Source organism: Hypanus sabinus, unplaced genomic scaffold (assembly GCF_030144855.1).
Source record: "Hypanus sabinus isolate sHypSab1 unplaced genomic scaffold, sHypSab1.hap1 scaffold_2178, whole genome shotgun sequence".
In the NCBI taxonomy this organism is placed as follows: domain Eukaryota; kingdom Metazoa; phylum Chordata; class Chondrichthyes; order Myliobatiformes; family Dasyatidae; genus Hypanus; species Hypanus sabinus.
Window position 1 is genome coordinate 9,965 of NW_026780286.1, and position 27,462 is coordinate 37,426.

General features: G+C 46.2%; 1 protein-coding gene across 2 annotated transcripts; it reads left to right on the top strand.

Annotated features, from left to right (window-relative positions):
• LOC132387752 (NACHT, LRR and PYD domains-containing protein 3-like) lies at positions 1–27,462 on the top strand. 2 transcript variants are annotated; one of them, XM_059960114.1, is made up of 11 exons: positions 1–134; positions 5,672–5,965; positions 16,676–16,768; positions 17,991–18,157; positions 19,071–19,242; positions 19,342–19,407; positions 23,391–25,127; positions 25,975–26,061; positions 26,217–26,387; positions 26,509–26,676; positions 26,841–27,462. In XM_059960114.1, exons 3-7 carry the CDS (start codon positions 16,708–16,710, stop codon positions 24,374–24,376), a joined length of 1,452 nt encoding a protein of 483 aa, XP_059816097.1. In that variant the 5' UTR covers positions 1–134; positions 5,672–5,965; positions 16,676–16,707; the 3' UTR covers positions 24,377–25,127; positions 25,975–26,061; positions 26,217–26,387; positions 26,509–26,676; positions 26,841–27,462. The 2 variants fall into 2 exon arrangements, with proteins under 2 accessions (XP_059816097.1, XP_059816098.1); XM_059960115.1 differs by lacking the exon at positions 16,676–16,768.

Genomic DNA, 27,462 nt, shown 5'->3' on the forward strand with positions numbered 1-27,462 from the left:
CGCGCATGCTCAGTGCGGGAAGGGCGGTGTTGTTTTTCGTTCTTTGTTGAAGCTGGTCGGCGGTGGGATTGGGATCGGGAGGGGGTTCCCACCCTCGCCCCCTGGGGCGGGGAGCCAGGGACAATTTCCTTTCGGTGAGTATTGAAACAGGTCCGGAGCGGGGAGGTCCCGAATTCAAACAAGAGAACTGGAGAATAAAAGGTGGGGGTGGGGAGGGAGTGAGAAACACAGGGTGGTCGGTGAATCCTGAAGGGGGAGGGGATGAACTTCCCCGAACTGCAGGCCTCGCCTCGCTTCCTTCGCAGAATCTGCCGGGGTCGGTCCGGGCTCTTGAGACCTTCAAACCGAACCGTCAGAGATGAGCCGCTGCTCAGCCCCTGTTTTTCTGGTCCTATTAGCAGGATGACGTAAACATATTGTTACTGACGGAGAATCGTGTAATTTGTGTTCCGTGTGTTATCTGAATGTACTTGCCTGTGATGCTGCCACAAGTCAGTGTCTCTCTGTACCTTCCCGTACTTGTGCACTTGGCAATAAATTCAACAGGACCTGAGAAATCTCACTGAGATTTGATTAGTGATGATTATGTTGCCTGACTTACTGAGGCTGCGGGAAGTATAGAGCGAGTCCATGGGGAGGCTCGTTTCCATGATGTGTTCAGCTGTGTCCTCAGTTCTTTGCTGTTTCTGGAAGCTAAAAGAAGAGTGCAGCTGTACGAAGGTGTGAGGTATCCGGATGGGATACGTTTTATGGTGTGTTGATGAAATTTGGTGAGGGGCAAGGGTAGATGCCAGTTCTTATTTGTCCTAGTGTTGTCATTTTAGAATCATTTCTACAGTAGTATGTACTATTAATTCAGTACCTGTGTTTTGCTGGAGGACCATCAGGGATTGTTCTTGATCCCTTCTCCCACCTGATTCTTTCTGCTCATTCCCTGCCCATCTTGTTCAGTCTTGTCCAGACTGTATCCCATCAGCTCAATGATATCTATCAGCAATCTTTCCTCTAACTTTTGTCTTCATTGCAAAGTGGAAGATAGCGGGGTCAAGGGATATGGGGAGAGGGCAGGAACGGGGTAGTGATTATGTATGATCAGCCATGATCACAGTCAATGGCGGTGCTGGCTAGATCGGCCGAATGGCCTACTACTGCACCTACTTCCTATTGTCATTCACGTTTTACCTCACTGTTTTCCAGGAATTGTGTATTTTTTTGGTTAATTGCGGTTACATTAGTACAGCACGTGGCAGGGTAAACACCGCCATGTCAATTTTAGTTCCACCGTTAAAAAATATTGCAGTGTTAATCTTTATTGTAATAATCTCAATATATTATGTTAGAGGTCCAGTGTTTCCTTTTCCATTTATTTTTGGTGAGTCACTTCCTCCATTTCCAGGGTAACAGCTAGCCAAAGCTGTAAGAAGAGATGCACAATTTATTGCTCTGTGTTCACCACCTCTCAGGGTAGAGACAGTGGCCTCGGGAGCAAATGTAACAGAATGATAGTGGGAGGAAAGAATGCTGTGAGTATTTACTGTGTGAGATGTGTTTACATCAGGGTCAGAAGGAACTGAAAACTGACAAATTGGTGGAGTGGGGTGGCATTAACACAAATCTGTTGAACAGTTTGGGGTGCCCCAAACGTTTTGCAACCAATTCATATCTGTGCATTCAAGTAGAAGAAAAAAAACTACTTTTGCAGGAAATGTAAAGTAAGGAGAAAATACTGGAATTGCTCAGCTGATCGGGCAGGATCTTGGACAGTCCCATTTCTGAAATTGGGTCTTCCACCATTTCTCCTTTCACAGATGTGTCCTGATGCACTGAGTTCTCAGTGTTTTCTATTTAGTGATTTTTCTTTAAAACCACTTTGTTCCTGCTACACTGTGGGAAACATGGCAGCCAATTGTGCAGGGTGAGATTCCTCACAGCAATGATATACTGATCAAACGTGCTCAGTTTAGCTGCTGATACAAGCTGAAGTGTATTCGCATCCTCTCACAATCTGCAGACCGGTGAACCAGCCTGAGCATTGGCCCAGGCAGAGGGTCATTAGGTTCCAGTTCCTCCTTAGTTTGTGAATCGGAAATGACAGGAACACCACGGCAAATCGCTGATTCCAAAGTGTCCTAGGAGAGTATGTGTGTGGGTTATAATATTGGGATGGAGTCTCTGAGAATATAGAACAGACAGTGTGCACGCTTCAGTCCAGATAGATAAATTCTACAAACACCAAAACATCCCAGAGGAGTCTGTATGTGGGTTAAACTGTAATATTGGTCTGGTGATTCTGAAGATATGGAACTTGCAGCATAGAAGTTGGTAATTCTGCAGCTGGGATCAGAACTTACTGAGTCTGCAGTGAAGCTGAAGTCTCGGGTGGTTTGACGTTGGTTATGGGGAAATCACCAACTACACCACCCAGAGGGACATCATACCTCTCAAGTATTCTGGAAATGTTTGAAGAGGTAACTACGGGGATGGGTGAAGTTGGACAGTGATGTTGTTCATCTGAACTTTGGTAAAGTCTGTAACAAGATTCCACATGGCAGCTGATCTGTAAGATTAGGTGATATGGGATTCACTGGGAACTGAAGAGGTAGATTCAGACCGGGCTCGATGACAGGAAGCAGATGGTGATGGTTGAATTTGGATCTCGCGAGTGGAGGCCTGTGATTATCGGAATGTGTGTGTCACAATTGAGACCTTTATAATTCATTATTCATGCCATTGGTTTGAATATGAATGTACGTAGCATGGTTAGCAGGTTTGACACGATATTCGGGAGTCTGCTTATATTGTGACAGGTTACTTTGAATTTCAAAGGGACCTTGGGTCTGTTATGGAGTTGGGCTGAGGAATGACAAATAGTTTTCCATGTGGGCAAGTAAAAGATGGTGCATTTTGGACAGTCAGACCAGGGTGGGACTGGTATAGTGAATGGGAGGGCATGGAGTGCTGTGGAACAGAGTGACCTGGGAGTACAAGTGTACTGTGCACTGAAAGTGGACATGCAAGTATAGAGGCTGGAAATAAAGTCTTTAATCATTCTGGCCTTCACATTTTGGATTGTGGGCAATATATTGTAGTCATGTAAATAGTTGTTATGGCTGCACAGAGTATTATGTATAGTTGTGTTCATGCTATTGTAGGAAAGATATTATCAATCTAGAGACGGTGCAGAAGAGATTGCTGAAGATGTTGCCTGGACTAGAGGGCCCACTCATAGGGAGAGGTTGGCCAAGCTGGATCTTCATTCCAGAGGAGAATGGAGGTGACATTGTAGGAGTTTATAAAGTCAAGAGGGAGATTAGATAATGTGGTTGGTCATGGTATTTTCCCCAGGGTTCAAGATTCAAGATTGTTTAATATCATTCCAGTACACAGGTGTATAGGAGAACAAAATAATTGTTACTCTCGATCTGAAGCAGGACAGGAAAAAAAAACAAAATGATAGAGAGCATAATAATAAAAAAGCACAATCCATACAGTATGATTGCTTTAAAAAAACATTGATTGTATGTCCATAAAGTGATGTTAGGCACAGCAGTGTGTGGGCATATGGAGACTGATATTGATCGTCTGCTCATAAAGTGATGTTAGGCACAGGAGTATCTGGACATATGTTGACTGATAGGGAATGTTAAATTAGTGGTGAGGGTATGGAGGGGTGGGTTGGTGAGAGAGGAGGTGTTGATCAGGTTTACTGTTTAGGGAAAATAATTGTTTTGAGGCTGATTGTCCTGGCGTGGATGTTACGTAGCCTCTTCCCTGATGGGCAATTGTGAGTGGGTCGAACAGTCCCTGACCAGGGTGTGTCACCTTGATAATATTATGGTACTGTTCTAGCAGCTTTATGTGGATACGTGCTTGATGACGGGTAGGCCTTGTTCGGGTGTTTGGATTTGCAACTGTGTGTGAGCAGAGTGTAGAGCAATGGTCTCATGACAAGGCTGAGGGTCTCACAGGTTGACGATGATGGGAAGGGAGGACCAGTTGTACACCCTGACTGTCTGTCGTCAGTTGGTTAGAAAGTCCACCACCCAGTTGCATAGTGGTATGTTTAGACAGAGGCGTAGGTGTCATAAGGGGACATGAGACTGGACCCAAATACAGGATGCAGGCACTGAAGTTCCAGGGACAGGACGGGAACAACTAAACGATAGACAAGATGTGGAGACTGTGGTGTGCGTGAGGGACGTGGCGTTCAAAGTGATTCTGGGGTTCAGGCAGGATCTTGGAGTTCTCTGGGTGGGCCGCATAGCTCCTGGGCAGGTCCCGGGCCTTCCAGGCAGGAACACAGGGGCCTGGGCAGTTCAAGGGGCACAACCCATCAAAGGTGAGGGTTAGGAAAGGGCAGTCTTCTGGGTAGGACACATAACTCCTGGGCAGGGCCCGGACCTTCTATGCAGGAACGTGGGGGCCTGGATAGATCACAGGGCACAACCCATCAGAGGTGAGGGATAGGAAGGGGCAGAGCCCTCCACCGAGCAGTGGCAGTCCGGCCTGGCTTACCCGACAGAGGCAAGGGATAGGAAGGGAGCTCGATCCAGGGTGACTTCCAGACTCACTCGCAGAACTCCTCTATAATGGTGCATACTCCAAGCCAGGATGAACTTGACAACCCCCCAACTCTACTCAGTCCCAGAGCCCCTTAAGTATACCGCCAGCCGATGGGCATCAGGTGCACCTCCTTGAGCCCAAGCAAGCCAAGGTGATCCACACGTGTGACTAATTGGGCTCCAGGGTGAAACGAGGGACGGTTACAAGATCCGGAGTCCGCGAACCTGATCAAGAACTGGAATGCGGGCTCTGGACCAGACCATAACAGTGGAAATTAGTTCAAGGTTTGTGGGACAGCAGTGTTGAATGCTGAAATGAAATCCAGAAACAACATTTTTGTTTGTCTCTTTGTTAGGCATGTCAGGCCAAAGGGATTGACAGATGCAACGTCATCTGCCACTTAGCGACTCAGTCGGTAAGCATTCTGGTGAGTGTCCAGTGAACCAGGATTGGAATTTTTGATCTTGCCATTATCAGCCATTCAAAGCACTTAATGCTGATCGGCAACAGCTCCACTGGGCAGCAGGTCACTTTGTTCTGAATGTGTAGAGTTCCTTGATACAGGGATGATGGTGGATGATTTAAAGCACGGGGGAACAGCAGCCTGGATGAGTGAAGTGTTGACAATGGCTGTGAAGGCAACAACGCACATATGTACACTCTTTCTGTGAGCTCAGTCTGGATGCTTTCTGGCCAGAGTCCTCATTAACTTTGCTGTTGCAGACATTGGATGCTCAGCTGTGAGGGTAGTGGCTTTCCTGGCTGGCTTGTGTTGTGTGCTTCGAGGCATTGTTTGGAGTGCCAGGGAGGGGGGCATCATTGGTACAGTCAAGCCTTGTGTAGTCTGTAAACCCTTGATGCCTGGCCACATTCAGCAGTGTGCGTTTCCCAGGGTTGGGGAGTCCGAACCTACGCCGGGCAGTCCTGTTTACATAAAGGGCGGAGCTCAGACCTTCCCAGAACCCGGGCTCGATCAAATTCGCAGCTCAGGACTCGCTGAGTTAAACAGAGAAACTCCGCCCCACTGGTTGCTATGAAAGAAAAAGGAGAAATCCACACGGAAATCCGGACAGAAAGGTTAACGCAGCCTGTTTGTTTTCCTCTTAAGGGTTGCTACATTGATCCTACTCCCGCCCCCATCCTGCTGTCAGACCCATCCTGAGCCGGTGAGAGTTGGTGTGACCAGGCTGCGGCAGTCCCGCTCTACCCCGGCTCACCCGGCCCTGTCCATCTGAAATGAGCGGCAGACACATCACAGCCGAGTGGCCTCAGGAGCAGCAGCTCAGACTCAACTCTCCGTACAGAGTGTGAACGTCGTTGTAAGACCATTGTTGGTCACCGGGGAAGTCGGACTGTGATTTGCTGGGACCACACTGAACGCCGGCCGGTTACAGCATCAGAGGTAAGTGTTGTCTATGATTCTGCACACCGATCAGCACTTAGAACAAGGCTCGGCTTTGGTCGGGATCGGCTGTGAACTTAGTGGGAGTAGGGAGTCCTGACATGTTCATGTTAACGAGACAATTACTGTCCAAATGGATTAAGAGAAACAACATCATTTCTGTCAGCTACAAATACTCTCCAGGCTGGTTTCTACTGAGTGCGAGCAGAAGAAATCTTCTCAAACAGATGTTGTTAGGACAGCAGACAAAGTCAGGAATCGCAGACTAACCATGATGCGACTAATGTTCTGAGCTGCGCATGTTTCAATGTACGAAGTATTAAAGGAAAGTCAGATGTGCTCAGGGCATGAATCAACATGTGGAATTATGACATTTTAGCCATTTGTGAGACTTGGTTGCAGGAGGGGCAGGACTGGCTGCTCTGTATTTCCATTGTTTTAAATGTGTATGTGCATGTGGAATCAAATGGGGGAGGGGTGCATTGGTACTCAAGGAAAATGTCCCGGCAGTGCTCAGTCAGGAAAGACAGGAGAATTCCTTTGCTGAGGCTTTATGGGCAGAACTGAGGTATTAGAATGATACAACCACATTAATGGGGTTGTGTTACAGATCACCAAAAGTCTGTGGGATTTAGCGGAGCAGATTTGCTGAGAGATTGCAGACTGTTGTAGAAATATAATTTGTGATGGTAGGTGATTTTAACTTTTCTCATATGGACAGGGACGGCCATACTGCAAAATGACTCGATGTAATAGATGGACCCTACACAGATTAGAGAGGAGGAGTTATTTGCTGTCTCAAAGCACATTAGGGACAATGACTTGACAAGGTCCTCCCTACGATGGTGTGGAGGCAAGTGCAGAAATTGCAGGGCCCAAGCAGAGATATTTAAATCATCCGTAGCGACACGTGAGGTAGCCCAAGACTGGAAGATAGCAAATGTTGTTCCACTGCTTCAGAAAACCTCCAAAAATAAACCAGCAAATGAGAGGCCGGGAATCCTGATGTAAGTAGTGGGAAAGTTATTGAAAGCTATTCTAAGGGACCAGATATATGACTATGTGGAGAGACATTGACTGATCCAGGATGGTCAGCATGGCGTTGTGCCTGGTAGGTCGTGTCTCAGCATTCTTATTAAAGACAAGATAGTGGATGTTGCCTACGTGGATTTTAGCAAGGCATTTGCCAAGGTTCCACTTGGGAGCTTAGTAAAAAAGTTTCAGTTGCTTGACATTCAAAGAACAAACTGCCGGAGGAACTCAGTGGGTCGGGCAGCATCGGTGGAAGGAAATGGACCGTTAACATTTCGGGCCGAGACCCTCCCTCTGGACAGAGTGAATGGGAAATAGTCAGAGAAAAGAGGTGAGGGGTGGGGATGGGGCAAGAGCTGGGGAGTGAGAGGTGGATCCAGGTGAGGGGGGAGATGGAAGTTGGAAATAGTGACAGGGGAGGGAGGTGAGTGTTTGGGGCAACACAGGGCTACAGAAGATTGAAATTAATTCCATAGAGGATGAACAAAGAGATTAGAGAGTATTTGTTATAGAGAGTGCAATGAATATTCACCAGCCTGATCCCTGGAGTGGTGGGGTCATCATATGAACAGACACAAAATGCTGGAGGAACTCTACAAGCCAGGCAGCATCTATGGAAAATAGTAGTCGACATTCGAGAGCCCAGTAATGTTCTTTACATTGTGCCTTTGGTTCTACTGCTCTTACCTGTAGAAGAAGGGGTTAAATGCAATATTAAGCTTTCTTCACACTTGAATGACAGTGTTTTGTCGAACCGGTTTGGATTTGATTTCAGCGGAACGGCCGCTCCCTGTTCTGTGGAATGTGACCGGACAGGCAGCTGCTTGCTCGCAGTCCCTGAGCACCGAGTCTCACAGAGCAACAAGCCGCACCTTCCAAATCAGTCAATCATCTGCCCTCTTCCCCTTTCCAGTCCAGTCCGGATGAAGGGACGGTCCACAACATCGACTGCTTACCCCCATCCTTAAATGCTAGCTAACCTGCTGAGTTCTCCCAGCACTCTGTGTGTTGCCATGGTTACATGTGATATGTGTGGGGTTGTGGGCGGGATTATTTGTAAGAAACGGTACACAGTATTTACACTGTCAGAAAGCTCTCACACTCTTGGGGAATTGACTTAAGAATAATTCAGTTTCAGGTATTTATTTCGGATCTTTATTTCCAAACAACAAGTTGTTTCTGAATTGTATCAGCGATCAAGGAGATATTTGTTTATTTTGAGCCAGTTCTGGCAGCTTTGCTTTTTCTGTTCCTAGTGTTAGAATTTTTTGAGGTTGTGACTAAATACATTTCTGAAGTAAGAACAGTAGATGTAGTGTATATGGATTTCAGCGAGGCATTTGATAAGGTACCCCATGCAAGGCTTATTGATAAAGTAAGGAGGCATGGGATCCAAGGGGACATTGCTTTGTGGATCCAGAGCTGGCTTGCCCACAGAAGGCAAAGAGTGGTTGTAGCCGGGTCATATTCTGCATGGTGACCAGTGGTGTGTTTCAGGGATCTGTTCTGGGACCCTTACTCTTCGTAGTTTTTATAATTGACCTGGGTGAGGAAGTGGAGGAATGGATTACTAAGTTTGCTGATGACACAAATGTTGGCGGTGTTGTGAATAGTGTGGAGGCCTGTCAGAGGTTACAGTGGGACATTGATAGGATGCAGAACTGGGCTGAGAAGTGGCAGATCGAGTTCAATCCAGATAAGTGTGAAATAGTTCATTTTGGTCGGTCTAATATGATGGCAGAATATAGTATTAATGGTATGATTTATGGCCCTGTGGAAGATCAGAAGGATCTTGGGGTCGAAGTCCATAGGACGCTCAAAGCTGCTGCGCAGGTTGACTCCGTGATTAAGAAGGCATTCGGTGTGTATTGGCCTTCATCAATCGTGGAAATGAATTTAGGAGCCAAGAAGTAATATTGCAGCTATATAGGACCCTGTGCTCAGTTCTGGTCTCCCCACTACAGGAAGGATGTGGAAATCATAGAAAGAGTGCAGAGGAGATTTACAAGTATGTTGCCTGGTTTGGAGAACATGCCTTATCAAAACAGATTGAGTGAACTTGGCCTTTTCTCCTTGGAGCGACAGAAGATGAGAGTTGACCATATAGAGATGTATACGATGGTGAGAGGCATTGATCGTGCAGATAGTCAGAGGCTTTTTCTCAAGACTGAAATGGCTGCCACAAGAGGGCACATGTTTAAGGTGCTTGGGAGTCGGTAAGAAGAGATGTCAGGTGTAACTTTTTCTACACAGAGTGTGATGAGTGGTGTAATGGGCTGCCAGCAACGATGGTGGAGGCAGATACGATAGGATCTTTTAAGAGACTTTTGGATAGGTACATGGAGCTTAGAAAAATCGAGGCTTATGGGTAACCCTAGTAATTTCTAGGATAGGTTTACATTCGGCACAACGTTGTTTACCGAAGGACCTGTATTGTGCTGCAGGTTTTCTATGTTCCATGTTTTTCTATGTTAACTGTTTGCACGATTGACATTTTCCACAGGCTTAGTAAAGATTAAGAACAGGTCTATAGAACAATGGCCACCTGCTTCAAAGCGAAGGTGCGGGATCTGTACACCAAACGCCTGTTCCCTTTTCAGAATTTCAAATTTCAGACGGATACATCTATTGTTCATGTGTTGATTGAGGGTGTTCTGAACTCTTCTCCTCAATGGCCAGCGGAAGCAAAGCCCTTGATTCTGTTGAAGTCCGAGATTAATGTTAAAACCGCTGTCTTTATTAGCATCTACTTGAGAATATAGAAAATTAAACGGAATAGACCAGGGGTGGGCAAACTTTTTGACCTGTGGGCCAAAAAGGGTTCTAAAATTTGACAGGGGGGCCGGACCAGGAGCAGATGGACGGAGTGTTTTGGTAATACACCTCATAAGAGAAAATAAAATATCATGGGATATGTAGAAAACATGTGCTTTAATTTCAATTGAAAATGAACAAATGCATTACAACAAAATATCTGTCTTTGAAGTCCCATGGTATTTAGCTATTTATTGAAATTACTTTTAAAACACTGAAAATTAAATGAATAAAATACAGCTTTTTTAATAGTAACAGTTATTATTTTAAAGCACTGAAAATTCTCTTATCCTTCAAGATATTATCATCATCACTCTCCTCCTGACTGTCTTTATTTCAAAAACGGTAGGAGATGCAGGTCCACTTGTCCTGCTCCTTCTTATTCAATTGTCCCCTGTGTCAAAACTCAACAACGACCAGCACAAGGACAGAACAGTGACAGTGCGCCAGTATACGGAGCGCGTTATTTGATCTGGAGCATATTTTTTGTTTTGAGAACGTACGTGCACCTGCGTACTACTCATGTCCATCACTTGACAGAAATGACATGTAACATGTAAGGCTTATTGAAAAAATATTTTCAAATGCATTTTTTACATAACACAACGAAGAAACTTATTTTTAATTTCAGTGGGGACAGTGTTGTTGGTCTCCCTTTTTAGCCAGCGCATCAACGTCTGGATTTAGTTTTGTTGTGGTGATTCTCAGGATGGATCTGAGGTGTTGGTCAGTTAACTTGGATCTGTGGCTGGCTTTGTTGATGTTCATGACGCTGAACGCCTGTTCACACAAATAGGTTGAGCCGAACAAAGAGTAAAGCGCAAATGTGGAGTAATACGCTGCACCTCAACAAAGGTCAATGTATATAGAGTGCGTCATCTATTGGGAAAACGCCAGAATTGCGGGGAAAAAACGTTAACAAGGCTTATTAATATAATTTCATCAAGTTCTGCGGGCCGGATTAAAAAGCTTAACGAGCCGCATATGGCCCCCGGGCCATAGTTTGCCCATGCCTGGAATAGACAGAAGTCAACAGTGTTATGCATGTGCGTGGCTCCCAAAAATTCAAGCTCTGGAGCATTTACTAAAGTCTTAAGATGGCAGAGTAGAAAGGTTCAGCAATTCAAGGAATGGATGAGGGGAGATATTTGTAAATCCATGTTAAAATGTAGAGAGAGGGGATCACGCAGTTCCACGGCATCCACGCTGGGGAAGTCGAAGTAAGAGTTGCCGAAGATCTTATCCGCCGAGTCATTCAAAAATCCACGTAGAACTCTCACACGATGACAGTCACAGAATATTGCTTCGCACAAGTGGTTACCACATAGCACACCCGGATCCAGGTAAAGTTCAACAAACGTGATTGCCACAGGATACTCCCAACAAAATCCACGTATGGATCATACGAGTACCAGTCACACATCCGATGTATTATGTGCCGTTGATGAACCCAATCCTTTGGGTATTGGAAAGTATCAAACTTAACCCGTTGTTTCAGTAAAATACCCGCCAGCAGCTTGCAGTCATCTCTCTCCCTCCCCCTCCCTCTCTCCCCCTCCCTCTCTCCCCCTCCCTCTCTCCCCCTCCCTCTCTCCCCCTCCCTCTCTCCCCCTCCCTCTCTCCCCCTCCCTCTCTCCCCCTCCCTCTCTCCCCCTCCCTCTCTCCCCCTCCCTCTCTCCCCCTCCCTCTCTCCCCCTCCCTCTCTCCCCCTCCCTCTCTCCCCCTCCCTCTCTCCCCCTCCCTCTCTCCCCCTCCCTCTCTCCCTCCCCCTCTCCCCTCTCTCCCCTCTCTCCCCTCTCTCCCCTCTCTCCCCTCTCTCCCCTCTCTCCCCTCTCTCCCCTCTCTCCCCTCTCTCCCCTCTCTCCCCTCTCTCCCCTCTCTCCCCTCTCTCCCCTCTCTCCCCTCTCTCCCCTCTCTCCCCTCTCTCCCCTCTCTCCCCTCTCTCCCCTCTCACGGCCAGTCCCAGCGCTCTGTTACAGCTTGTTACACTGACTTCATAGTCCCGCCTCCTCCAGACGTTTCTAAAGTGACACTCACCGTAAATGAAACAGTGGTCGCGTAAGACCTCCTCTTGCCGTTTCTCACTTCATGATGTTTCAGTGTTCCCGTCCAGTGAAGCTGGAGGAATGTGAATAGAAATTAGTGTTTGTACACAAAAGTGATTTAAATGAAACCTGCACATTTTCCATTTGGGTCTGAATTGTGTATCGGGCCGGGATGTGAATCGAACCCAAAACTCTGTGAACCGGTGGAGGAGGGAAGATGTGGAGGGAATAATTTAAAATGTAGCTGGTGTAAATATGAAATAATTTGGAAAATGCAGCATTGGGTAGGTAGTGTTTGTGGGGCGAGGAGCATCGGGCCACTGAGGTTTTAACGTGTTGAGCGAGTGTTTCTCTTCTGGGCTCAGATATTTGGTTCTGAAGTTCCTTGGGAAGCAAAGACTGATATTCTGAGGAGAGGATAAGCTCCAATTCCAAAAGCTGAGATTAAGTGAGCTGTTCCGTGTATACAACAGTAGAAATGGACACGGTCGAGTGTTCAAACTGTATGTGGATATTGCCCCCCACTGTCACCTGTCTGTCAGGCAGCGGAAATCATACAGAGACTCCAGTTAACACACACAAAATTCTGGAGGAACTCTGCAGGCTGGGCAGAATCTATGGAGAAGAGTAAACAGTTGACGGTTCGGGGCTGGGATGGCCCGCTAAGATCTTGCACTAGATTGTGTGTGTTACGTTTCGATTTGAGAAAGTCGGGATGCGGGTGATCTGCACTAAAAGTGGAAAATGTTTGAAGCCATTCTGTGAAATTTGTGTAACTGAATTGTGTCTTTGTTCCTCTTCCCACGGCCATTCCATACCTGCTGACCATCTCAAATAATTCCAGTTTTTTTAAAAATTGCATTCACCCTGGAATGGTTTAATCTTCTGATAATGAACCTGAGCATAGGTGCTCAGTTTGGGATGGTTAGTAGAACAGTAAAAATAAATCATTTTTTCCCCATAAGTTACCCTGGTACCGATTTGCCTGTTATTGCTGAAAATGTGTTCAGTAAAGTTGTTGCTCACAATGTTCACAAGAATGATGACAGGAATGACAGGCTTTAACTATGAGGAGCGTTTGATGATTCTGGGCCTGTGCTCAGTGGTGTTCAGTGAGACACATGGAGAAGTATTTTGTTGGAGGGAGAGATTTCACAGGATAGCATGAGGAACAACGCAGAGAGATGGGTGCTTTGCTGAAAGAGATCACTCCTCTCTGTGTCCCGCAACCACAGATCCCTCCACCCAAGTCAGAATGGAGAAGAGGGCAATCTGAGGATTGAAATTATAGGAAATGTCTTATTCTGAAAGGTGAAATCATTTCCCTACAGCCACCCAATCCCCGATACAGCCCTCATCTTAATTCCCTCAGATCCTGCAGGAAATCAGTTTTAGAACCGGAAGTCCATTGAAGTTCTCGTCACAGAATAACAATGATAATTTAATGAGAAAAGCAGGTAGCACCCCAACTCGTCTGTTCAACCCCAAAGCAGCATATGAAATTAACTATATTCGCATCTGCGCCTCCTTACTGCAAACACTGCTAAAGTTATCCAGTTTAATATCCCACTCAGTAATACTGGGAATTCCATCAGGAGACAGTATCAGTGAGCGTGTGATGGGGACAAAATCCTCAGCTCAGTCCACAGAAGCTGAAATTGATGTGATGTGTGATGGACACTGTGGAAGGGTGAGAGATGGGAATTAGGACAGAGAAACCAGGGGTTGTGGGATTGTGGCAAGAAAGGTGGAAAGGACTGAAAATATCTATAAATAATATTGCAATTAATTAAATTGTGACCGTCTGGATAAGAAACTCACTATTGTACATCTGTAAGCACACTGTGTCTGTAAAAATGGAGCCGGAGGCAGTGCATGGGCGAAAGAGATTGCAAGGCTTCATAATTGCAGACTGAGTTGGATTACTCAACTGCACATTTAACAGAGGAGACAGCATAGTGAAGACAGATATCGTAAAAATTATTAATCTTACAGGAGCCCATATCTTAACTGATTTTTCAAAGCCCCTGAACAAAAATATAAAGAATCTGGACCACAACTCTCATTTAGCCTGTCTCCTTTCCAAGAACAAATTCCAAAGATGTTAATATTCAAACGGCACCAAAGGAAGATGTCAAACTGCTCACGGGTCTGTCACCTGTGTTAATGCTTTTCCCGTCTGCATTCAGACAATAAAACCCCTCCCTTCAACTGCACTAAGGATTTGGCAATTCTCGACAATTTCCCGGCAAACTTATTCTTCACTGTTCTTCATGCTGTTTGCTGAGGGAACAGTCACAGCAGTAAAGTTCCAACATCTATTTCTGAATACAGAACAGATCTCTCCCTGATTATTGAAGAAAATTATTTCTCCCACTGTCACATTCTCTACAGTAAATATTTCAACGATCATCTGCTCCATGTTTCACCCAAATAAGTTGCCTGGAGAGCCCACACACAGCCCTGGCAGGTTCCAAACACACTGTGAGACCCCAGATACCACTGGCAGAGCCTTGACACACTGTGAAACCCCACAAAACCCATGACAGGATCCTTATACATTGTGAAACCCCGTACACCCCTGACAGGGTCCTGACACATTGTGAGACCCCACACATCTAAAACAGGGACCCAACACACTGGCAGGATCCTGACAACTGTGAGACCCCACACACCCCTGGCAGTGTTTTGACACGCTGAGACCACACACATGGCTGACGGGGTCCTGACACACACAACCCTGGCAGGATCTTGATCTGCTGTGAGACCCCACACTCCCCTGGTAGGGTCCTTATATGCTGTGAGACACCGCACTCCCCTGGTGTCCCGACTCACAGTGCGAACACACACACCCATGACAGGTCCCGACACACTGTGAGACTCCACATACCCGTGGTAGGGTCCTGACACAGTGTGAGAACCCACACACCCCTGAATGGGACCTGACACACTGAGATTCCACATACCCCTAGCAGGGACCTGACACACTCTGAGACCCCACACTTTCCGGACATGGTTTGAGAACCCAGATACCCCTGACAGGGTTATGACACACTGTGAGACCCCACAGACCCTTGACAGGGTCCTGACACACTGTGAGACGACACACAGCCCTGGTAGTATTCTGACACACTGTGAGACCCCACACAGCCCAGGCAGGGTCTTGACACACTGTCAGACCACACACGACCCTGACAGGGTCCTGACTCACTGTGAGACCCCACACACCCCTGACATTTTCCGGACATGGTTTGAAATCCCAAGCACCCACGACAGGGTCCTGTCACACTGTGAGATGCCACACACACCTGGCAGTGTCCTGACACACTGTGAGACACTACAGACCCTTGATAGGGCCCTGACACACTGTGAGAGGCCACAAATCCCTGGTAGTGTTCTGACACACTATGAGATCCCAAAGACCCCTGGCAGTGCCCAAACACACTGTGAAACCCCACACACCTCTGGCAGGATCGTGACACACTGTGAGATCCCACACACCCCTGACAGGGTCCTGACACACTGTGAGACCCCACACACCCCTGACAGGGACCTGACACACTGTGAGACCACACACACCTCTGGCAGGATTCTGACAAACTGTGAGACACCATTCGCCCCTGGCAGTGTTCAAACAGACTGTGAGACTCCACCCACTACATACACCCCTGGCAGTGTTCGAACAGATTGTGAGACTCCACATACCCCCAGCAGGGTCCTGACATGCTGTGAGACCCTATACACGCCTGTCAGGTTCCTGATACACTGTGAGACCCCACACATTCCGGACACGTTTTGAGATCCCAGACACCCCTGACAGGGTTATGAGACACTGTGAGAGAGTACAGACCCTTGACAGGGTCCCGCTACACTGTGAGAAGCCACACATCCCTGGTAGTGTTTTGACACACTGTGAGACCCCACACTCCCCTGACATGTTCTGGACACGGTTTGAGATCCCAAACACCCCAGCCGGGTCCTGACACATTGTGAGATGTCACACAAACCTGGTAGTGTTCAGATACACTGTGAGACCCCAAACAACCCTGACATGTTCCGGACGCGGTTTGAAATCCCAAACACGCCTGACAGGGTCCTGACGCACTGTGAGACCTCACACACCCCTGGCAGTGTCCTGACACACTGTGAGACCCCACAGACCTTTGACAGGTTCCTGACACACTGAGAGACCGCACAGACCCCTAACAGGGTCCCAACACACTATGAGACTCCACATACCCCTGGTAGGGTCCTGACAAACTGTGAGATGCCACACACCCCTGACAGAGTCTTGACACACTGTCAGACTACACACACCTGACAGGGTGTCATATAATAGCCAGGTGATATGCTTAAAGAAATCTTGACTGAGTTTTTAATGATCTTAAATTCCTGCTGGAAAAATGATAGTGGTTCAGGACAAGATATTATGATACTATGGGTGAGATTGCATTGTTCAGGATGTCAGAGTGTTTCTCTATAGAGTCAAGTGATATATTACCAAAGGTGTCAATGCCAGGCAATGTTAAACTGTGGTAGGATGACCACATTCGCCATTCCATTGAAACATCCCTCCAGGGCACAAGATTTTTACCTAATAGGGATTTGCCTGCAATATAGTGAGTAGATACCCCGGAGAATCCCAACACGGTGCACAATCCATGGGGAGATCAGTCTGTGGGTGGATCTGGCTGTGTCAATCCTTTAGTGGATAGGTCCAAGATATTTGGAAATGTTTGCCTCAGTTGAAAAACAAAGCAGTGTTCTGCTTTACACCTCAATTAATATCTGACCCTACTGTTAATTTTGTTTGTTACAGACCATCAAAATCTGACCACAACTGTCCTCAAAATGGCTCAAGGAGTGGGCAGGAGAGAAGTTTCAGTGATGTCAAGATCAGGAAAGGACATGGGTATGTTAGCAAGTTATTTTAATTTTTAAATATTTCCTTGACACCTTGTCTGAGTTTATTCCAATATCAGCAATTCACAAAATATTTGTAAAAACTGAGCAGAGAGACGAGACTGAGAGGTAACATCTCTGGGGGAACAGTCACATGTGGAAGGAGCACAATTATTGTCTGCTGTTTGCTCTTCAAACAGACAGTGATGCACAATAAAACAGTGAGGTTTTCCAGAGCACAAGACATTCTGCAGATGCTGAAAGTTTTGAACAACACAAAGACTCAAAATATTGGCGGAACTCAGCATCCATGGAAAGAAATAAACAGTTAATGTTTCAGATCAGGACCGCAAAATATAGAAAATAATGTGGCAATATCTAGAATTTCTGTCCCTTCATTTCCAGTCTGATGAAGCACCCTAAATGTTGGTTGTTTATTCTCCTCGATAGATGCCGCCTGACCCTCTGGCAGAACAGTCACATGTGGAAGGGGTGCAATAACTGTGTGCTTTATGCTCATCTTGCAAACCGAGACAGACATTAAAACAGAGTGTATTCAGAACACAAGACATTCTGCAGATGCTGAAAGTTTTGAGCAGCACAATGACACAGAGAATATTGGTGGAATTCGGCAGGTCAGGCAGCATCCATGGAGGGGAAAAAACAGTTAATGTTTCAGATCAGGATCACAAGGAATAGAAAGTAATGTGACAATATCTAAAATTCCTGTCCCCTCATTTCCAGTCTGATGAAGGGCCTTGTCTCGATACGTTGATTGTTTATTCTCCTCCATAGATGCTGCCTGACCTGCTGAGTACCTGCAGTATTTTGTAAGATATTCCAGAGATTTGCGGAGGAAGGGGTTGACCAGGCAGGCAGCCAGTAACTCAGAGCCAAGCGGTGGTGATTGGCAGTACCAGGAGAGTGATGGTGATGGGTTACTATATTCTCAGCAATAAGCAGTCCTTCCAAAACAGAGAGGTATATTGCTGGGGACTAGAAAGGGCAGCCTTCAACAGATGTTGCTAAGCCCCACTACAACCCTGCTCGATCTGAACCCCCACCCAGCCTGCACTCATTTCACCAACCACACCTATTCCTCCCTCCCACCCTTTATATATATCTTGGACTATGTTTGGTGACCTGGTGCACCATCTTTTGGTTCCAGAGATAAAGTTGCCTCCAAATATGTGGTCAGTAAGTTTTTTAATTTTCACCATTGTGCTTCACAGGTCCGAGCTCAGAGATCACTGAGCTCCTGGCAAGCTGGAATGATTCCCAGCTGCTGCAGCTGACGGACTTCTACCGGGACAGGCTGGAGCAGGCGATGGAAGGAGGGGTGCATGGAGTGAGCCTGGCGTTAACGGCCGAGAATCAGTTCAGTGGAAAGGAACATCAGGTGAGTGGGAAGGAGAACATGTTTGAATTTTCCAACATCACAAGACTGATGGGTGTTGGACCTCTGACTCATTAGATATTAAATCAGAGAAAAGAACAACTGGGAAATAAATACTGTACATGCAATCTCAAAGATGTGAATCTGAACCAGTGATAGAAAGGGGTGAAAAGACCCTGCAGACTAGTGGGTAGCTGTTCAGATTGAGTTGAGCAAGTGACAGTTGTGCGGTCTTACAGTATTAAATGGAAATATGACAGGAGGTTTGGATTTGGAAAGATCATGCAGCCTAACAGCAGGATATCAATGAGAATCAGGACATCATTAGTGGGTGCCACAGGAGCTTGAGTGTGTTCTGTTCTGAGAGGAGATGATTCCATTAGAGTCTGAAACTGCAAACAGTGTGAATCGGGGAATGCCGCCATGTTGTAATGTGTAATCACTGAAGAAACCTCCACTGAAAAAGGGAAAGGAAATGAATCTGGTGTGAGCCGGTAATCCGCAGTCATGTTGGACACTGGTGGTCTGAAGGAGGAATCACATCATCTTTTATGCAACCTCTCCGAGACTGCTCACTCTGTTATGAAAAGCCTCCTGACTTCTTTCTTCATCTGTGATCGTTATTTTCTGATTTCTGTTTTACACGGTCAAATCTGGTGAGGAATTATTTATGGATTTGGAGCCACGTCAACGAAGCGGTCACAGACCAGCCAGGATCTCATTGACTGCTGGACCAGGTTCCCGGTGAATGTCCCTCCGTGTGCTCTGCACTCAGAATGTACAGTCCATGTCCAGACAGGATCAGCACCCGTCCGGGTGACTGCTCAGTGTGATCCCGTTACTGAGCACATCATTTACTTCTCATTCACTGTGTGAATCTGTCAGTCCCCAATATGTTCACTGTTACTCTTCACAGAAAATCTCTGATCTCGCTGATAAGGGAGAGCGGGCGGACAGTTCTAAACTCCTCCTGAGCCTGGTGATGGAGAAAGGCTCCCGCGCCCGCAGGGTGATGTGGGAAACATTTGTCAAAATGCGGATTGGTGTCCCAAAGTTTGACAAAATACTGAAGGAAATACAGATGTATGGTGAGATAATATCAGTAATTAATTCAAATTTGAGTTGCAAAACATTACACTTCACAATTTTCCATAAATTATCCCCTTAATGTGTTTAAATTCAAACAGGTTCTGATCCATCCCATCGATCAAATCCCACTCAAGGTTTACTCAAGATTCTCAGTGAATTGAAAGGTGAGTGAACATGTGTTGAAAATTCAAGAGTATAACAGAGGAATAGGCCATTAGGCAAATAATATTGTGCCGAAACAGCTAACAAGTAAATCAAACCCAAACTCTAATCTCCCCTTCCGACTCCATCTCCATATGCCTCCATCTTCCTTTATCCATGTACCTAACCAAACAACTCTTAGAAGCTTCAAAAAATTTACGTCTACCACCTTTCCAGTCAGTGCTTTCCAGGCATCGATGACACTTCCCCCTTCACTCTACACCCTCTCACCTTCAATAGCATTTGAGACATTCAGAAAACGATTCTCTCTGTTCACTCTATTTATGCCTCTCTTAATGTGGCAAACATTTGTCAGAGCTCCCCTCAGCCTCCGATGATCCAGAGATGACAATCTAATTTTATCCAGCCTCTCATGATAGCACATGCCCTCTAAACCAGAGAGCATCGTGGTAAACCTCTTCTGCTCCCTCTCTAAAGCCTCAACATCCCTCCGGTAGTGGGGCAATCGGAACGGTACGCAATGACCCCGATGAGGCTGAAGCGGAGTTCATTAAGTTGAAATTTGACCTCCGTTTCCACCAACGGTTGTAATTTGCGTCGGGCGGTTCAGTTGTTGAGCCACGAGGGTCTGACCAGGTAAATATTGGCACTGTGACAGAGAACACAGTGAGACACAGGGAAACGTGTTTGCCAGAGGGAGAGTTTTCACAGGACATTTTGAGGAAAGGGGCAGAGAGCTGGCGAGTTTGAGGAAAGTGCTCACACTGCTCTGGGGCCTGCAACTACAGATCCCCAGCGGAGTTTGAGTGGAAAAGGGGGCAATTTGGAGAATGACAAAAAAAAGAATATTTCTTCATATCAAAAAGTCAAATCCTTCTCTTGCCAGCGACTATCCGCTCCAGGATAGCCTCATCCTTAACCATTTTCTAAACGACTTCAGTTTCTTTAGATTATTTTTGTGTTTTCGAGTTGCTCGTCCATTGAAGTTCTATTCATAGAATAGTAATAATAACGTCACTTTAATCAGCAAAGCAGCATATGAACCCTGCTCTCTTCACATCTGCACTCACTTAGTGCAAACATTGCTAAAGGTATCCAGTTTAATTTCCAACTCAATAATCCTGGGAATTCTAGCAGTGAGACAGGATTACTGAGGGTGAGATCGGAGACAAATTCTTCAGCTCAGTTCACAGAAGCTGAAATTGATGTGTGCCGGTTTGTGTGCTGGACACTGTGGAAGGTGAAGAGATGAGAATTAGGACAGAGAAACCAAAGGTTTTTGGATTGCGGAACGGAATGTGGAAAGGACTGAAAATATCTATAAATAATATTGCAATTAGTTAAATTGTGACCATCTGGATGAGAAGCTTACTACATCCATAAGCCCATCATGTCTGTGAAAATGGAGCCCGTGGCAGTGCAGGGCTAAAGAGATTGTAAGAGTTCATCATCGCAGACTGAGTTGGATCAGTCAACTACACATTGAACAGAGGACAGAGCATAGGAAGGACAAATATCGCAAAACTTATTAATATTGCATCAGACCATGTTTTATTTGATTATTCGAAGCTCTTAAAATAAATATAGGGAATCTCAGCCAGAACCCTGGTTCAGTCTCTCTCACTTACAGGAACAATTCCCAAAGATGATAATTTGAATTTGGTACCAGAGATAGACCAATCAGGAAGTTTACAAACTACTCACGTCTCTGAGACCTCTGTTAATGCTGTTCCAGTCCACATCCAGTCAAAGCAACCCCTCAGTGTCCCTGAACACGGGTTTAGTAAATCGCTACAAACTTGTTCCTCATTGTCCTTCATCTGGTTTACAGAAGGAACAGGGCCAACAGTGAAATTACCACACCCATTTCTGAACAGGAAACAGATATACTCCCTGATTATTGAACATCATTTCTACCAGTGTCACATTCTCTAAATTAAATGTGTGCAAGATCAATGTTTTCCTACGTTGCCTATCACATCTGAATAGATTGAATTGAGACCCCAAACGTACCTGACAGTGTCCTGCCGCACTGTGAGACCCCACACACTCCTGGCAGGGTCCTGACACACTGTGAGACCCCACACAACCCTGATTGGGTCCTGACACACTAAGAGAAGCCACATACCCCTGGCAGCATTCAGATACATTGTGAGACCCAGATCTTATCAGGGAGCCTAATGTAAAGGGAACGTTAGGAGACAGTTAGTGACTGGGTAAAAGCCAAGGAATAAGATTTAAAAAAAAAGTTGTTTTATTTTCTCTTTCTTTCATGGCCTTCTGTCTCTTTAACCAATCAACTTCAACCCTCCCCCTCCAAGTTTCACCCATCGCCTGGTAATTCTCTCTCCCCTCTCCTCCCCACACCTCCCCCCTCCCCCCCGGCACACTTTTCAATTCTACTCCCCAGCGTTTTGTTTCCAGACCTACTTAAGTGTTTAAGCCCGGAACGTCAACTATACTTTTTTTCCATAGATGCAGCCTGGCCTTCCGAGTTCCTCCAGCATTTTGTGTGTGTTGCTGCGTTTTCAGCATCTACAGATTCTCTCTTGATTGTGAAATTATAGACCAGTTTGCCCAACCTCAGTGGTTGGGGAAGTGTGAGAGTCTATTATTAAGATTGAGGTTCTGAGGTATTTACAGCCTAATTATAAAATGTCAAAGTCAACATAGTTAATATGAAGGGAAATCTTGCCTGATAGATCTGCTAGAGTTCATTGAGGACATTCCAAACAGGGTGGACAAAGGAGATGCAGTGCATGTCATTATATTTTCATAAGGCGTATTATAAGTTAACTCATGAGTCTACTTAACAAGATAAAATCCGATGGCGTTACAGGATAGAGGAATAGGTTGGCATAGGACACTCAATGCTGCTGCGGAGTTTGACTCTGTGGTTAAGAAGGCATACAGCGCATTGGCCTTCATCAACCGTGGGATTGAGTTCAAGAGCCGAGAGGTAAAGTGGCAGTTATATAGGACCCTGGTCAGACACCACATGGAGTACTGTGCTCAGTTCTGGTCACCTCACTATGGGAAGGATATGGAAACTATAGAAAGGGTGCAGTGGAGATTTACAAGGATGTTAACTGTATTGGGTGCATGCCCTATGAGAATAGGTTGAGTGAAACTGGCCATTTCTCCTTGGGGTGAGGAAGGATGAGAGGTGACCTGATAGAGGTGTATAAAGTGATGAAAGCTGTTGATCGTGTGGATAGTCAGAGGCTTTTTCCCAGTGCTGAAATGGCTAGCACGAGAGGACATAGTTTTATGTTGCTTGGAAGCAGGTACAGAGGAGATGTCAGGGGCTCAGAGAGTGGTGAGTACATGGAACGGGTGGCCGGCGGCGGTGGTGGATGAGGATACGATAGGATTGGTTAAGGCTCCTCTGGATGGCTACATGGAGCTTAGAAAAATAGAGGGCTATGGGTAAACCCAGGTAAACTCTAAGGTAAGCACGTGTTCGGCACAGCTTTGTGGGCCGAAGGACTTGTATTGTGCTGTAGGTTTTCCAAGTTTCTAATCTTCTACCACACCACAGATCCACAAATGTATTCCTTTTTATTTTGAATCAGTGATGGTGAGAGGGGAGGGGGAGCTGTGATTCCCGTGACCTATTCCGTTGACAGAATGCCCACGATCATTTTCTCTATCTCCAAAGTCCACATCAACACCGGGCTTTGAAAGTTTTTCCACAGAACAATGATAGAAGTGGCAGTAGTGGGTGTTTGTCTAGTCGGGGCTCAGTAAACTACCAGGGAAAACTCAACTTCACTGAACAATCAATGTGGAAATGTGATGATCTGATGATTATCTGGCCCATGCCTCTCCGTCCACTTTGGGGTCTGTTAATCAAACTTAATTTAGTGTAAGAAAATCCAGTGATACGTTCAAATAATGCAAAACCTTTGAGCTAATCCTTGTCTACTTAAATAGTGAGTTCTGAGTTGAAGCATCTAACATTTTATCTCTGTTTCCATGGAAGATGCTCAACAGAAACACAAGGAGACTCTACGGGCACAAACTGAAACACTGAGAGTGAACACGATCCTGATGAGGGAGAAGGTGAAGGTTTTCCAGCTGGTTGATCGATACGCTGAGCTCACGGTCATTTCTACTGTTCGAGATCGGAGACTGGTGGAACATGAGCTGCTGGCAAGAGGCAGAGACCACGAGGAGTGGAGAGAGAAACATCTCCGCAGAAAGCTGGAAAAAATCCGGACTGATCAGTTGTTCCAGAGCAGTTTTTCCCGGAGTAAATCCAAATCTGGGAGTTCGGCAGCAGTGGCTGGAGTCCCGGGGATCGGGAAAACAACAATGGTACAAAAGATTGTTTATGATTGGGCCATGGGGAAAATATACCAACAATTCCAGTTTGTCTTCAGTTTCAAATTCCGGGATTTAAACTCTATTAACTGCAGAAAAAACCTGAGGCAACTAATTCAGGATCAATATCCTTACTTTGGGAATATCCTGAGAGATGTTTGGAAGAATCCAGAGGGATTGCTGTTTATATTCGATGGTCTGGATGAATTCGAGCACAGAATTGATTTTGCTGACAGTCAAAGAGATACAGAACCCAAGCACCAATGCCCAGATCCCGAGTGGTGGTGTGAAGTGTCTGACATTTTGCACAGTTTAATCCAGGGCAAGCTGCTCCCAGGGTGTTCAGTGCTGGTGACCACCCGTCCCACTGCGTTACATTTATTGGATAAAGCCAAGATCAGCGTCTGGGCTGAAATCCTGGGATTTGTTGGTGAGGAACGGAAGGAATATTTCATCAGGTATTTTGAAGATCAGACGGTGGCAGAAGCTGTTTTCAAACACGTGAAGGAGAATGAGATCCTGTACACCATGAGCTACAACCCCTCATACTGCTGGATCCTCGCTCTGGCACTGGGCCCCTTCTTCACACAAAGAGTCCGGGACCCGCAGCGAGTTCCCAAGACCATCACCCAACTGTACTCGTAATATATTTACAACATCCTGAAGAACCACAGCCGTGAGATTGAGAAACCCCGTGATGTGTTACTCAGGGTTGGTCAGATGGCCTTCAGAGGAGTGTCCGAGAGGAAGATCATATTTACATATGGAGATTTGATCAGTTACAATCTGCAGCCTTCCCAGTTCCTGTCCGGGTTCCTGATGGAGCTTTTGGAGAGAGAGGATTCTGCCCGGAGCGTGGTGTACACATTCCCACACCTCACCATCCAAGAGTTTGTAGCTGCAGTCGCACAATTCCTGACCCTACATCCCAAGGATATCCTGAAATTCCTCACTGAAACCCACAACATGACAGATGGGCGATTTGAGGTATTTCTCCGTTTTGTGGCTGGTCTCTCCTCCCCAATGACAGCTCGGGGCCTGGAGGAGTTTCTGGGTCCATTTCCTCATCAAACAACCTGCCGGGTGATTGACTGGGTGAAGGAGGAGGTTAAACGCCAGAGTGGAAACACGAGGATTGCATCTCGTAAAAGGAGCCTCCTGAACACACTGCACTACCTGTTTGAGTCTCAGAATCATGGACTGGCTCAGGCCGCACTGGGATCTGTGGAAACACTTTCATTCAGTGGAATGGCACTGACCCCGATTGACTGCGCGGTCCTGTCTCATGTCATCGGACTCTGTGATACAATAAAACACCTGACCTGCAGGGCTGTCACATTCAGTGTGAAGGAATCCAGCGGCTGGGACCCGGGCTGCACAAGTGCCAGGAGTTGAGGTAACTTGATTTATCTTTCACTCTGAACTGTGAAACAGTTCCGTTGTGTTGTTTCAAAGTAAAACAATTTGGGTTAAACAGTCGTAAATCAGATTGTGAAGAATAGTGACAAATACCCAGGGGATCGGTCAGTAATTCTCCAAAGACGGGAGGGTTCTGTGTTTCCTTGTGAAGAGATGTTGGAGACTTCATCAGATCATTGGGCATCTCCTCCCGATTGTGGTCCTCTATTCAGAAAGACCCATCCCGTAAAATCTATTTCTGCATCCTCTAATCTTCTGCAGTTATCTCTTCCCTTTGGTATCCTCCCGAGGGATCTGTATTTCCCATCCCCTTTCCCCCCGTGGGATCTCTTCCCCATTCCCATTTTTTCCCTTCGGGATCTCCTTTTACCCATATCCCTTACTCCTGCAGAATCTCTCATCCTCATCCTCATTCCTCCTACGGGATGTTTACTATTTCCTCTCTTTCTCCTGCAGGTTTTCTCTTCCCACCTCTTTCCCTCAGGTGGGGTCTCTTCCACCATCTCCCATCGACACATTCCCTTTCACAAATTTTCCTCACTGTGGGCTTTCTATCATCCTTCATCCCTGATACTCCCAACGCTCTCATATCAGGAACATTTTTCTAGCCATCGGGGAATGAGATTATGTGGAGTTTACAGGGTCACACCGACAGACTACATTACTGATATTCAGTGAATACCCTGGAGCTGGGCAGTGATGGGTACTCCGTTCAGTGATTTGCTGAAGTGGTTAATATTTCCTGAAATATCCGACTGAGAGAAATTTCCCCCAGACTCACGGTTTGAATCACTTTGTTCATCAATTTGTCTGTTTGTGTTTAGCCTTGGGGGAAATGAACTGGGAGATTCAGGAGTGAAACTGGTGTCTGCGGCTCTGAGGAACCCGGAGTGTAAAATACAGAAACTGTGGTAAGTACCAGACTGTGAGAGATTGTGTTTATAGTCACTGGGTGTCTGATATTGAACATTAATGTGATCAGTAATTGTATAACTGATAAGCACTAGGGATTTGTGCCATCTCCTGTCTCTCTGTGTCCTTCACCCTCAGTCTCTCTCATCTCCAGGCTCTGGGATGTCGGTCTCACATATTCTGGTGCTGAGGATCTCGCCTCCGCACTCAGAACAAACCCATCACTGACAGAGCTGGGCCTGGGTTATAATGAACTGGGAGATTCAGGAATAAAGCTGGTGTCTGTGGCTCTGACAAACCCCAAGTGTGGAATAGAGAAACTGGGGTAAGTACCAGACTCTGGGAGATTGTGTTTAAGTCACTGGGTGTCTGACACTGAACATTAATGTGATCAGTACTTGTGTTACAGTCTCCTGTCACTCTGTGTCCTTCATCCTCACCTCCAGGCTGAGGGATATCGGTCTCACAGATTCTGGTGCCGAGGATCTTGCCTCTGCTCTCAGTACAAACATATCACTGATGGAGCTGGAGCTGGGATTCAACTCGCTCACGGACCGATCTGTCCCCGCTCTCCGCCGCCTCATATTGGCCCTCCCGAGTCTGAAGCTGATCGAGTGAGTATTTGTGTTAATGTTCAATGTAATAAAATATCAGCGGATCCGCGGGTTTACTGGTGATATTTGTCTGTGAGTGTTGTTGAAACGTTAACCCCGGTCCCCTGTTACTGACACTGTTGTGTAATCTGTTTATTTCATCTTTATTCTCCCATCTGTTTTAGCTTGTGGAGGAATCAGTTCAGTCAGACTGGTGGGAAGGAACTGAGATCTCTGCAGGAACCCAGACCCGGACTGACAGTTGATCTGTGAACATCTGAATGGTGAACTAGCTCCAGTCTCACACTCTGTGACGTCCAAAGCGATCCAGTAGTGACGCAATTCCGCATCCTATCCAGCTGCACGTGTCCGGATTCAACAGCTGCTCCAAATGGCGTGCCGGGGAATTACACAGAGAGGAAGAGCCCAGGGGGCCGGGTTAGATCTGGGAAACCAGTGTCCCTGGGAGAGAATCCTTTTCCTCACCTTGAGCTGAGAACATCCTGGCCAATATAATGATGTTAAATAGACAAATCCCTCGGCAATGACCCTGGATCTGCAGCGATCTCGGACGGGGCCCTGAAGTGTGATTTTATAATCATCGGTTCCCCGATGCAGAGTGAATGTGAGAAACGGGACTGATTATTTAAACTGTCACGCGTTGTCGCCGGTCAGTTAATTGTGTGTGACTGTGAGTGAGTCGGGAGCAGCTTATTTATTCCCGCACGTCAGCAGCTTACACATTGTTTAATGTAGCTTTGAACATTTGTCAAGATGAAGTCAATAAAATCACTGACGTACAAAAAA